Source organism: Ovis canadensis, chromosome 16 (genome assembly GCF_042477335.2).
Source record: "Ovis canadensis isolate MfBH-ARS-UI-01 breed Bighorn chromosome 16, ARS-UI_OviCan_v2, whole genome shotgun sequence".
NCBI classification, from domain to species: domain Eukaryota; kingdom Metazoa; phylum Chordata; class Mammalia; order Artiodactyla; family Bovidae; genus Ovis; species Ovis canadensis.
Window position 1 is genome coordinate 33,358,775 of NC_091260.1, and position 14,220 is coordinate 33,372,994.

Here is a 14,220-nt window from a genome sequence, read left to right on the forward strand (position 1 = left end):
AAAGGCAGAGGAACCAGAGATCAAACTGCCAACATCTGTTGGATCATTGAAAAAGCAAGAGAGTTCCAGAAAAACATCGGCTTTATTGACTACATCAAGGCCTTTGGCTGTGGGGATCACAACAAACTGGAACATTCTTCAAGAGATGGGAATACCAGACCATCTTACCTGCCTCCTGAGAAGTCTGTAAGCAGGTCAAGAAGCAACAGTCAGAACCAGGCATGGAACAACAGACTGTCCAAATAGGAAAAGGAGTATGTCAAGGCTGTATATTGTCACCCTGCTCATTTAACTTTTATGCAGGGTACATCATGAGAAATGCTGGGCTGGATGAAGCACAAGCTGGAATCAAGATTGGCAAGAGAAATATCAATACCCTCAGATAGGCAGATGACACCACCCTTACACAGAAAGCAAGGAGAAACTAAAGAGCCTCTTGATGAAAGTGAAAGAGGAGAGTGAAAAAAGCTGGCTTAAAACTCAACATTCAAAAAATGAAGATCATGGCATCGGGTTTCATCATTTCATGGCAAATATATGGAGAAATGATGGAAACAGTGACAGATTTTATCTTCTTGGGCTCCAAAATCACTGCAGATGGTGACTGCAGCCATGAAATTAAAAGACACTTGCTCCTTGGAAGAAAAGCTGTGACCAGCCTAGAGAGCATATTAAAAAAGCAGAGATGTTACTTTGCCAACAAAGGTCTATCTAGTCCAAGCTTTGGTTTTTCCAGTAGTCATGTCTGAATGTGAGAGTTGGACTGTAAAGAAAGCTGAGCGCTGACGTATTGATGCTTTTGATGTATGGTGTTGGATAAGACTCTTGAGAGTCCCTTGGACTGCAAGGAGATCAAAGCAGTCAATCCTGAAGGAAATCAGTTCTGAATATTCATTGAAGGACTGATGCTGAAGCTGAAACTCCAATATTTTGGCTACCTGATGGAAAGAACTGACTCATTTGAAATGACCCTGACGCTGGGAAAGATTGAAGGCTGGAGGAGAAAGGGACAGCAGAGGATGAGATGGTTGGATGGCATCACTGATTCAGTGGACGTCAGTTTGAGCAAGCTCCAGGAGTTGGTGATGGACAGGGACGCCTGGTGTGCTGCAGTCCATGGGGTCACAGAGTGGACACGACTGTGTGACTAAGCTGGACTGAACTAATGTGTATGGCTGAGTCCCTTTGCTGTCCACTTGAAACTATCACAACATTGTTAATCAGCTATACCCCCAATAAAAAATAAAAAGTTAAAAAATGTAGGCACAGCAGTGGAAGATTTATCATGATCATCGATGTTATCATCATTGCCCAGTATCTATTTATCACTATGTATCAGGTGTTTTCAGTGCTTTGGATATAAAGTGAAAGTGAAATCACTCAGTCATGGCGAACTCTGTTGCAGTCCCATGGACTGTAACCGGCAAGGCTCCTCCATCCATGAGATTTTTCCGGCAAGAACCCTGGAGTGGGTTGCCATTTCCTTCTCCAGGGGATCTTCCTGACCCAGGGATCGAGCTCAGGTCTCCCGCACTGTAGGCAGACTCTTTACCGTCTGAGCCACCAGGGAAGCCTAAGCTTTGCATATAACACCTCATTTGATCCTCATAATAATTGTCCTGGCTATTTATTGCTATAACATATTACTTCAAACTTTGTGGTTTAGAATATCTATTTTTAAATTATTTTTCATTGTTTTATGGGTTAGTTGGGCTTGGCTCGGCATTCTCACATAAGAATCCATCATGTGCTTGCAGTCAGATGGCGATGAGGGGTGGAGTCATCTACAGGGCAACTGCTTGGATGGCTAAGATAGATTCTTCACTTTCAGGTCTGGATTGGGGCTGGCATGGCTGGTAGGGCTGGAAATAGCTGGGTATGCCTATGTGCTTGCCCATTTTCTCTGTCTTTCTCTCCTCCCACCTTCTCCCTCCCCCGCCACCATTTCTTTCTCTGGGTCCCTTTCCCAGAAACCTCTCCATAAACTTAGCATGGGCTTCCTCCTAACATGGCAATCCCAGAATACTCACACTTTGTTACAAGGTGGCTCAGAGATCCCAAGAGCACATTCATGGAGACCAAGGTGGGAGCTGCCAGACTTCCTGTGACAGGCTCCACAGATAGGCGTCATCCTTTGTTGGTCACCCAAGCCAGCTCAGATTCAGTGTAGGGGCGTGTGGCTCATCAGGAGGCATCTTTGGAGACCAGTGACCATAGTAACCAATTTTACAAATGAGGAAACTGACACACTCAGAGTAAGAATCTTCCTTGTGGGTTATGCACTAAAGGATTTCAACTCAGAGTCTGTGTTCTTAGTACTTGAGCGAACTTTGGAAAAGCGCTGTCTCTTTAGGTATTACTTTATGTGGATATTAGGAGTTTGGAAGAGATGATATTGAAAGTCCTTTCCACTTCTTTCACCCATTAAAGCCTTTGGATTTAGATGATGGGAGTGGGAATGGGAAGGACAAGAGTAAGTGAAAAAGCCTTCTGTAGAAGACAGAACTTTGTAACAGTATGGAGGGAAGGTATGTGGTAGACCAGGAATACACCAGGGTTTCTCAAGGATTCAGTTGGATTATTACATTAAACATCTAACAGTGGTCAACTCACTTGGAATACCTATTGAATAGCAAGAAAGCGTCATAGATTTCAGTTTGAGACACTGGAATATGGGCCCACTGAGTGAAATGGGAGTAATCACAGTAAGAGCTGCTTTAAATAGAAAAAGGACCTACCAATTTTGAAAAAGTCCGAGGTGTCTGGTAGGGCATTCCATCAGGTCCTAAATTTCACATTAGAAGAGGTCATTAGAGAGTGTTTGCCCTGGAGAGAGTCTTTGTGTGTATCCTAGATTAGAGGATGAATTGAAGGCAGCAAAGGTTAGAGAAGTGGGAGGAAAAACTTCATTGGGAAGCTGCAGGTCCTGGGAGTGAGAGGGGGGAGAGTGATCAGACTATTGAACACTTCAGAGAAGTTGAGGAGAATGAGAGAATAGTGAAAGGGGAGGACCTTTGCATTCTTCTGGAAGCAGTTTTAGTGAAATATGGGAGTTTAACATTGTTTTTTTGTAGAAGATTTTGGGACTTTGGGAATGAACACATTGGGTGGGAACTGTAGCTGAAGACTTTGGCAGCAAAGGACCCATAGAAGTTCAAAGAGGCAGGGGTTGCATGTTTCTGATGAGGGTGTGCTGTCTGAGACTGATAAAGCTGATGTAGGAACACTGAGCAGTCACCACACCGACAAGTTACAGAAACACAGAGAAGTGGGAACAAACTTGAGATGGAGGAAAGGTAGACTGGACAGAACTTCACGCTAAAATAGAGCAAAAGCTACTTCCCTTATTTCTCATCCATAAGACCTCTTTAATATAAAAGTTACTGAATAATGCTATCCAAAACCAAGTAGAAAAAGATTATTTTTTCCCGAAGGAATTTAGATTTCTTATTTACTTCTTGTAAAAAAGATCTGATTACTTTTGAGCTCAAGTCTGTATTCTTAAGAGCCACTCTTATACCTGTGCACAATCATAAAAATGCTCTCTTTTGATCAAAATATAGATCCTGAAATCTGTCCACAGAGCTCTGCGTTCTTGAACCATATACAGTGCATTGGCTTTCAGGATTACACCCCTCCTTCCAATCAGATTTATAATAAATCATCCCCACCCTTAGATTTTGAAGGTTGTGGAGCTCAACCACATATAACAATAGAAACAAGAGGAGCTAAGACTAGCAATGCCACACAGGTGAAGACGTGTATCACTTCCATTTTTGAATTCTGGACATTAATTTTATTTTATAATTACACTACGCTATTAGGTTGGACTGAGGAAGAACTTCAGTTGTATCTATGTCACCGGGGAAACCACTTGTTTTGGATTTGACAGAGGGTGACAATTAAAATGTCTGATTGCAATTTTTAGAGCAGCTTTTATTTAAATTTTTTCTAGCAACTTTTATTTTGAAGACAAGTCAGAGAATATTAAAATTCATAGAAATGACTCTGAAAGGATTGGCAATTCTTATTTAAGAATGAACTATGAATTTTGCAGAGTTTTATGGTGGTTATTCATCACAATGAGAGGGAAAGCCCATTCATCTTTTCGTGCGGCAGCCTCAGCTGTAGGGATACCATTATTAAATGGCGTTTACCAGAGGTGAGGAGAAAAACCTCCTCCCTAGAGGTTCGCTCTTGCCAACCAATCACCGAGCAGCCTGGGCCTAGTCCACGCCCCCTCCCCTGATAGACCCAGGAACGCAATGTGATTGGTGCATAGTTGGGGTTTTATGGGAGGGGTTTCTTGTCACTCTTTCTGGCTTCCCTGCAGTTCCTTATTTGGTAGCTTTTGACAGAACTAGTCTTTCTTGCAGCTAAGCATCTTGACATACATTATTCATTAAGCCCTGGAGCTCAGGGAGAGAAAGATGCAGACCCTTAGATCTTTAGATGTTTCTTTATCACATGAATTGTCTTTATTCAGAATAGTGGTTGAATTCTGTTGCATTCTGGAGTTTTACAAATGGCATGTATTCAATGGGAAACCGACTGGATGGGATCTAATGCGAGGCTTTCTTATGTGTACTTAATTACCAAAAATCTTTAAAAATCTGCATACTCCGTGCTTGTGGAGATTGCTAAGTATCAAGGTTTTGAAGATATACTTATTTTAGAACTTACTCTCTATATAATCAATCAAAAATGCCTGAAGCAAACTATTTACTGTCAGTATCTTGGGGCTACATAAAGGTAAGATTTATTTAGCCTTTGTAAACTCCTGATTTCTCTGATTACATAACTAATAATTTTAATAAATTACTATGGAGTAAAGCTTTCTAAGCAATCTTTTACTTTTCTTTAGACATGAGCTACAGAAGATATGTGTGTTTTTAGTGGTCAAGATAAGGAGAGATTGTATAACTTTTATTAGTTGTAATTTGTATGTTAAAATAGCTTTTTAATTTTCAGCATTTCTTCTGTTTTATTTTGTATAGATTTGAGTGTTTTTTTAAGTGTCAATGTAATTAAATCCATTGGAGATAAATAATTGGGCTAAATTATAAACGGTACATGGGCTCTAATTAGTATATAGCATTTAAAGTTTATAAAAATTAATTTATGCCTCTTTCTAAAAAGCTGTACTACTTTTACCTGATGAGGAGGTTTTTTTTTTTCTTCCAGCCTTTGGATATAGATTACATTAAAACTGACAGTATTTAATTTTTAGGTGATATTTTATGTAAATGAACACTTGATCTATTTGTAAAACTGAAAGATGTAAATTTGTATGATACTGCTATATTTGTTAATCTCAAAAAATGATTTAGTACACTGCATTTAATAAGGTTATATTCCTGCTTGGCAAGCTTCTTGCATGCCCTGTGGTAATGCTAACCTGGCAATCCTATCTGCTTAATATAGACTTGAGGTGGAAAAACCTTTTTCAGTCCTAAATGAAGCATCACTTCAGAAATTGGAGTTTATTCTTGAATGTTTGAGCAAATCACAATACACATCTTTAGATAATCCTTTTCCATTACTTTAAGGGCTCTCAGATTGAAATATTTTTCATTTTCTTTGTTTCTTTTTAAAGCAAAATTTCCTCTTTCCTGTGAGATTTACTTGCATTCTGAGAAAACTTATTTCAGTTTTAGTTGTCCAAATAGTCATGATTTTCCACCTTCCTTAAAATCTAGATTCCAGATTTTGTAATTTTCATTATTTGAATTTTGCTAGCCATTTCTTGGCTTAATTTCTTTTTAATAGAGAAAAGTGTAGAGAGTAATAAAGACGCATCCCCCCACCCCAAGTCTCTTTGGAATTCATTCCTTAGCTTCTAGACAGCTCATATTTGATACTTTTTGAAGGGCTTCACAGTCATGTTATAATTATGGATAATACCTTCGAGAATCTACAGAATTTTAATGCTTTTTGCAGAAATTTTTGCTGGCAGCTTTGTGTTTTTAATATTATATTGCTAAAAACACTTAGGAAGGACAGATATACATGTGTTTAGTCTTACTATGTATTTTGAAAGGTTTGTTTTTATGCAGCTAATACAGTGTTTATTTTAGCTTTTATTGCTGGCATCCACCAAACTTGTAGTGTATCACAGTGCAGCATATTCAAATGATTTTTAGCAGAACGTTGTGGGGAAAAATAAGCATTTACTTAATGTTTGACCTTAACCACTGTCTTAATTATATACTAGAAGATAGTAATGTACTAAGTAGCACATTGGCATGAGGGGAAAGTACAGGGATTAAATTTGGAAATACTTTAATTTTGTTTTATTATTTAATTTTGTTTCCTTGACAGTCTTAAATAAACATACATTGGATAACTGGAGTTGAAAAAGCAATATTCAGTATTCAGTTCAACTGCATTTTCACTTTCCTTTACGCTTTATATTTGCTGCAGACAGACATTCTGATGCATAATGAGAACAAAGGATTTGAAAGCATTCACTTAGAGATCTTCCTCTTTATTCTTTGTTGTAACAATAACTCTACATATCATTTCAGACTGTTTAGATCAGAAACAATCAGAATAATTCATCAGTCTAAAATATTTAGAGGTCCCTTTTAAAGATATCTAAATGCTCAATTAAATTGTTCTACATTTTGCAACCAGTTCTTTTTGAAAAGCAGTTCTATATTTTGTCTCTTCTAAATCTATAAATTGAGAACCCAGAAAGCATTCTAGGAAAAATAGATTTTATTACCTTTTCTAATCATTTCCCCCCCCTGGCAATTTTACAGTTATGTTAATAATTATCTTAAAATGAGAGAAATTCCACTTGGATTTAAAAATGATTGTTGAGCGATTTAATTTATTGTTAGCACATCCAGCTGTACACTCCAAAACTAAATTGTAAGAGGAACTACCAGTTGAGGAAGCACTGATGGTAATTTTGGGGATTATTAATTTAGCTTCCCTTGGACTATATGTCTTAGATCAGTAGCAAAAACAAGAAAAGAAACAATTTTGATTCCTTTTAGAAAAGTTCTTTGTGCTATAATTTAATTGACTCTCTGAAAATTGTTTTTAGGAAATCTCCTATACTTTTGGGAAGAAAGATGTCTGCTTAAAATATTGTGTTATCTAATTATGTTAAAAGAAAATGCTGACTTCCTTGAAACACCTCCCAAGTCCTGGGAGGGAGACAGGTGTGCAATGAAGGGTTTTTCTCCACCCATGCTTTGGAGTTTTGAACAAAGGGAAAAGGATAGTCTAGGAATATAGGTATATGATGCAGAAATAATCAGCAGAATATAATGTGTCATTTATCAGTCTGTACAACAGAATTCTTTCACTGGAATTTTTTGCTTTAGTTATTTGTACCAACTGGCTATTTTGATGAGCTGTATAATCAAACTGCCAAGAAAACTACACTTCATTTTTCATGTTCTTTCAGTCAAATACAGTAATTTGTGTGGCATATCTGCAGATAACATGCAGTTTTTCTTCTTGGGCATATGGCAATGTATTCCTTATACCAAACTGCTTACACGTTAGAAAGTAGTTCTGTAGAAAAACTGGGTTCCTATCTGACTGTTCGAGTTGCACCAACTGCCCCCAACCAAGGCTGCAGCATTTTTTTAGTTACATTGAAAGAAATGCACGGAAGGCAGGTGGACAGTGGTTCCTGTAAAACAGACTGTAGAAAGGCTAGGCTAGTGGCTGAAAATCTTACCTATTTCCCTAACTTTTAAGAAAGGATTTTGTCATGACCAGGCAGTTCTCTCTGGCCACTTCTATCTCATAGCATAGACAATTTCATGTCAAAGAGATATTTCATTAAATACATGTTTTAGAGGTTTAGCAGACTCTCTTGAATATATTTTGCCTAAAAAGTAGATTTTTTTCCAGGAGAAAATTTCATTCATCAAACAGATTTACTTACCTTTAGGCCTTATGCATGGTACTTGAGTTCTAAGTCACTTCAGTTGTGTCTGACTCTTTGTGACCCTGTGGACTGTAACCTACCAGGCTCTTCTGTCTATGGGATTCTCCAGGCAAAAATGCTGGAGTGGGTTGTCATGCCCTCCTCCAGGATCTTCCTGACCCAGGGATCTTCTGCATTGACAGGCCAGTTCTTTACCACTAGCACCACCTGGGAAGCCCCCATGCATGGTTTTTTGTTGTTCAGCCGCTGAGTTGTGTCTCCCTCTTTGCAACCCCATGGACTACAGCACACCAAGGTTCCCTGTCCTTCACCATCTTTCAGAGCTTGCTCAAACTCATGTCCATTGAGTCGGTGATGGCATCCAACCATCTCATCCTCTGTCATCCCCTTCTCCTCCTGCCTTCGATCTTGCCCAGCATCAGGCTCTTTTCTAATGAATCAGCCCTTTGCATCAGATGGCCCCAAGGTATTGGAGTTTCAACTTCAGCATCAGTCCTTCAGTGAATATGCAGAACTGATTTCCTTTAGGATTGACTGGTTGGATCTCCTTGCTGTCCAAGGGACTCTCAAGGGTCTTCTCCAACACCACAGTTCAATAGCATCAGTTCTCTGTAGCTCAGCTTTCTTTATGGTCCAACTCTCACATTCATACATGACTACTGGAAAAGCCATAGCTTTGACTAATCTGACCTTTGTTGGCAAAGTAGTGTCTCTGCTTTTTAATATAGTGACCATTTTCTATATGAATAATACCCTAAATTATTTTTTGGTATTGGTAGGGGAGCTAGATATTTAGGTATGTATTTTATGTTAGTTTAAATACAGTTAGATCTTCCATCCATTCCTGCAATGATAAAAATAAACGATCACTATAAAAGGCCTAGGAAACCAGGAGATAGATAGAGTTCAAATAATATTGAGCATCTACTATGTGCCAGTGTGAGTTAAATGATCTAAAGCATTCATAAATGACACCCTGTGAATTGTTTAAGAAAATATAACTGCATAAAAAATGGGCAGAAAATGTTTTGAACACTTGGTAATATCTTTATGAACTTTCTTAAAAGGTTCCAAATTTTATTTTTTCCCCTGTGGATCATAATATATAATGCTCAGTGACAATAAGCAACATGTATGTTTATTTTAAAATTGGTATTGTGCAGTCTACAAAGCAGTGACCATGCCAATTTTAAAAATAAAATATGCATATATTTGGTGACTCATTTATCTTATAACTGGTTGTTTGCACCTCTTAATCCCCTTCTTCTATTTTACCCATCCGTTATTCCCCAAGTCTGGTAACCACTGGTTTTTCTGTATCTATGAGCCTGTTTCTGTTCTATTCATTCATTTTCTGATTCCGCATATAAGTGATAACGTATAGTATTTGTCTTTAACTTGTTTCACTACCATACAACCCTCCAGGTCCATCCATGTTGTCACAAATGGCAAGATTCCATTCTCCTTTTTTATAGCTGAGTAATATTCCACTGTGTGTGTGTATGTGTGTGTGTGTGCGTGCGTGCACACGCACACGTGTAAATATACACACATTGCAAAATATAATATACAGCACAGAGAGTATAACCAATGATATTATAATAACTTTGGTACAGAATCTATTAATATTAAAATACCAAATCACTATGTTGTATACCAGAAACCCAGGATATTGTCAACTATGTTTCAACAAATACACACAAAGGAAAAAGGCAGAGCTAATTATATACAGCTATTAGCAGTGAGACAGTGAGGATATACATGAGTTCTACATGCATTTTTTAATCAGAGCAAGTTATAAAAAAAAATACACAACAGAAGTGAACTTTGTGTTTCTGAGTTTGAGAATGAGCATCGTCAGTCTGTAAATTAACAACCAGAGGTATCTCTGTTGGTTATAGACGGTTCTTCAGTTTTGACTGCAGGAAAATGCTAATATGCATTTCTTATATCCAACAGTATACTGAAATTTTTTATTGATCCCCGTACTTTATAGTGATCAATTCTGATACCTAATTTAGATGATCAATAAAATTAACTCTGGAAGTGATTTGCCAAAGTATCTTGAGTTATATATAACACCTTGGTATGAATTGTGCAGAGAGCCAAAGTTTTTTTTTTTTAATTCTAATAAACTAAATATTGAGTTAAAAATGCATTTCAGACTTTACTAAATGATGATTCACTACTCTCTTTACCCCAGACTTAATTGAGGATTTATGATGAAATTCACAATTTTAAAGGCTTTTTTGTGATCAAGTATTTAGTTGTTGCTCTATATAAAGAAAATATATTGTTTAGTACATTAAAAGAAATATTAAGGTATATTAAAAGGTGTATTTGAGTTATTTGGGAAGTCAAAGGAAGATACATTGAGACGCAATAATGGCTAGGAAAGCATAACATTGAGAATTCCAGTTTTGATAATGCCACGTGCTGGTGATAGATAAATTCCAGGTGGTAGATAAGTTTCTTTGGATAAAGTAGGCACCAGGGAACCAGTAAAATAAACTGTGAAGCAATGATGTTTCAGCTGAACAGGTCTATTTTTAATTGTATTTATGGGACTTGTGGTGATGAATTGGTAAATTCTGTGGATGCTGAAGACCAGTAAATCCCTACTTAAAAAACTTTTAAAAAGGAAATGTTATGTATTATTTGTTCAAATATTTTCTCTATAGTCTGGGAGACTCAAATCTATTCAGTCCTGCTTTGGGGGAAAAGACTACATTTTAATCTCTGATCAGTATACATATTCATTTCTGCTAATGATAAATTAATTGATAAAAAATACCATGTTTTATTGTGTGGCAACCCTTTTGTGTGTTTATAAATTAGTTTTTTCTCTTCTCTAAATGCTAATAATTCACGCTATCTTTGTGCATTCTCCCCTCAATGTCTTCCTTGAATATCTAAATGTGTGCTGTCCATTTATGGCAGCCCCTAGCTTCATGTGACCTTGCAGTTTAAATTCATTAAAATTAAATAAAATCCAGAATTCAGCTCCTCCTTTATACTAACCATATTTAAAGGGCTTAATAGCCACATTTAGCTATTGGCTTCTAGCCACTAATCTCTGGAGAGCGGAGAGTATAGCATTTTTTCATCATTGTAGAAAGTTCTATTGGATGACAGTGACCTAAAGAATCAGGATGTGTTAAAGATTCTTTGGCATATTTTCTGATTCTTAGCATATGTTCATGTTATTTCACTTAAACTTGCCTCTTCTGTTATTTCATTTTATCTTTCTGTTTTTTCAGTTTAAAAGGATGCTTAATCGAGAGCTCACCCATCTCTCTGAAATGAGTCGGTCTGGAAATCAAGTGTCAGAGTATATATCAAACACATTCTTAGGTGAGAATAACAATTTAAATTTTTTCTTTTTTATTGTTTGGTTGTCTTTAGAGGTAGATTGGGGTGCAAACTTGTTTTGGAAATCAATAAGAGTTAGGAATTCCATTTGTTCTCAATCATCAAATCAATAAGCCTCTAAGCTTTAGAACCTAAGGTGACAAAGTACCTTTTTTTATCTTTTAGTTTCATTCAAGACTTTAGAGATTCCCTTAATTAAAGTTGTATATTTCCCATTTTTCCAAAGTACTCAACTGTAAAATGTATTTTTTAGAGAGATCTATTCATGCATTCAACAAATTCTTGTTAAATGCCAGCCATTGCTGGACAGTAGATATTTAATAAGCAGTTAAAAATAGTCCCTAAACTCAACGAGTTGATAGTCCAATGGGAATCATGCCTGGTAGGCTGAGAGATGTAACACAATTGCTGAGGAAAAGCTTGCTTATGATAGTAGCTGAGAGTATGGTATACTGGGACACCACCACTCCATCCTCCATCCACAGAAAGAAAATGCAGGTAGGACAAGCCAATAACTTGAACATACCCTTGATCTGAATTTACTTGCAAAACAAAACTGCTATAATAGCTAACTAGCACATCCACTAAACAGACATTTCTTGGATACATGCTCTGTGTAAGGAAAGTCCAAGGAGTCACTGCCTTGAAATAGTGAATGAGTGTATTGATACCATCTGATGTCCTAGCTGAAAACAATTAGGTCTTGTGAATATGATATTTACTTATCAGATAATATTGGAGATTCTCTGTGCTCCCCGTATAACCTTGTTACATTATATATCCCCCACATCACTATCCTATAGAAAATGTAAAGTAGCAGAAGCAGTCTGACTCCTTCAGATAAACTGTGTGTGCTCCCACAGAATGGCCCATTAGGTTCACACACTACTGTTTTCATTTTGCACACGAAGTTTCTGCCATTTCAAAGTAGGTGTTGAAACTGGAGTTCTTACTTGGCAAAAGCAGCTTTCCCACCAGTAAGTGAATTTTGGACAGGAATGGAATCGATGAGCAGTGGAAATAACCAATATATTTTGCCTTTTCCAAGTCAGCAATCATAAGTTGTTTTTTTTTTTTTTGAAGTATTAGGACCTTCAAAGATGTGGTCACTGAATTATTTGATGTTAATTATTATGCAGTAGAATTTATTTGCTTAATTTTGTGTTTCAGAGTATCAAATTAAGTCCACATCAAACTGTAAATACTCAACTTCCTTAACAGGAGTTTTACTTGGAAATATTTCCTAGAATGTATAATGATCAATTAAAATCTGCCTAGTTATGGATGTTATGAGAAAAAAAAACTAGGCAGAATTAATACTAAGTGTAGAATATTTTTTAAATTTTTAAGATAAGCAACATGAAGTGGAAATTCCTTCTCCGACTCAGAAGGAAAAGGAGAAAAAGAAAAGGCCAATGTCTCAGATCAGTGGCGTCAAGAAGTTGATGCACAGCTCCAGTTTGACCAATTCAAGCATCCCAAGGTTTGGGGTCAAAACTGAACAAGAAGACGTCCTTGCCAAGGTAGGATGATTTCAGGTACCATGATCAGAAATATGCAGTGAACTTCGATTCCTTCTGGTTTAAATAAATGAAAAAGCTTATTATTAATAATTCATGGGGGTTTTCTGGTAGATGGGAAAGCACTTTATAAAGCTCTTGCTAAATCGCTTAAATAGCATTGAAACATATACATTACCGTATGTAAAATTAGATAGCCAATGGGCATTTGCTGTTTGACACAAGGAGCTCAAATTCAGTGCTCTCTGGAGGTGGGAGGGAGGTTCAGGAGGAAGGGGACATGTGTATACCTATGACTGATTCATGCTAATGTATGGCAGAAACCAACACAATATTGTAAAGTAATTATCCTCCAATTAAAAGTAAATAAATTTTAAGAAAGAATAAGGTAGATGAACATGAGCTTTTAGAGAAGGATCTCCAAAATAAACCATCAAGAGAAAAAATAAATCACTTGAATTTAATTAATATATAGAGACAGATGGCTTGGTGTTCTTTATTTTTGCATCTACATTTGATTGTTTGAATAGTTTAAGGTTTTTGAGAATATGTTTTAACTAGTTAAAGTTAAGGTTAACTAGTTTAACTAGTTACCTTTAGTTAACTAGCTAAGATTTTGAGAATACATTTTAACTACTGGAGAAATGCTTGAGATCAATATTTCAAGTGTGTAAATATGTTGTTTTGTCAGAGACATAAGGTTGAGCAACACCATTCAGTTTCTAGCATGTGTTTTAAGCAGATTTGCCTGAAGTCTGCCTCTACTTACGTGGTGCATCCATTACATTCGAAATGAACCTTTGAAAAAAGTCTTAACGATCTCTTCATTAAAGTCAGTAATTTTTAAATGACTGTGTTCATTGTTTCATGTTTTACTTCTGCATCCAAACTTGTTCTTATCTTTACTTAATCCCAGGAACTAGAAGATGTGAACAAATGGGGTCTTCATGTTTTCAGAATAGCAGAGTTGTCTGGGAACCGACCTTTGACTGTTATCATGCACACCATCTTTCAGGTAACGTCATTATGTTCTATCACCTCTTTTATTTGGTGACATAATGTCCAGTCTGTGAATCGTGTATGCATTTATCTTCTTCACTGCTCACCCTCTTTTACTTATTTTGATGGTTTTTTATTTGCCAAAATATATATAAGGGATATATATTTGCCCCTTATATACCAAGGGGCAAATAAGGATACAAGAAGGTTGGAGTGTGGGTAAAACACAAATAAATCAATTGTATTATTTTTCCCATTGAAGAAAAAGATATGTGGGCAAACTGAAGCAATTCATTAAAATAATTTTAAAATCATAAAATAAAAAAATTTTTAAATCATCCACATGACCTTCCCTTGCACAGAGAATGGAGTGGAGTGCTAACTTTACAAATTGAATAAGCCCCTTGCTGACTAACC

The 14,220-nt window shown here is 36.6% G+C and overlaps 1 protein-coding gene across 12 annotated transcripts in view; it reads left to right on the forward strand.

Moving 5' to 3' along the window:
* The window catches only part of PDE4D (phosphodiesterase 4D), a 1,583,646-nt gene that overhangs the window by 1,557,439 nt on the left and 11,987 nt on the right, over positions 1-14,220 (forward strand). For all 12 annotated transcript variants that reach the window (XM_069556482.1, XM_069556479.1, XM_069556480.1 and 9 more), the window contains 3 exons: positions 11,173-11,266; positions 12,635-12,807; positions 13,721-13,819. In XM_069556482.1, the coding sequence (XP_069412583.1) occupies positions 11,173-11,266; positions 12,635-12,807; positions 13,721-13,819 (366 nt within the window). The remainder of the gene's footprint in view (positions 1-11,172; positions 11,267-12,634; positions 12,808-13,720; positions 13,820-14,220) is intronic.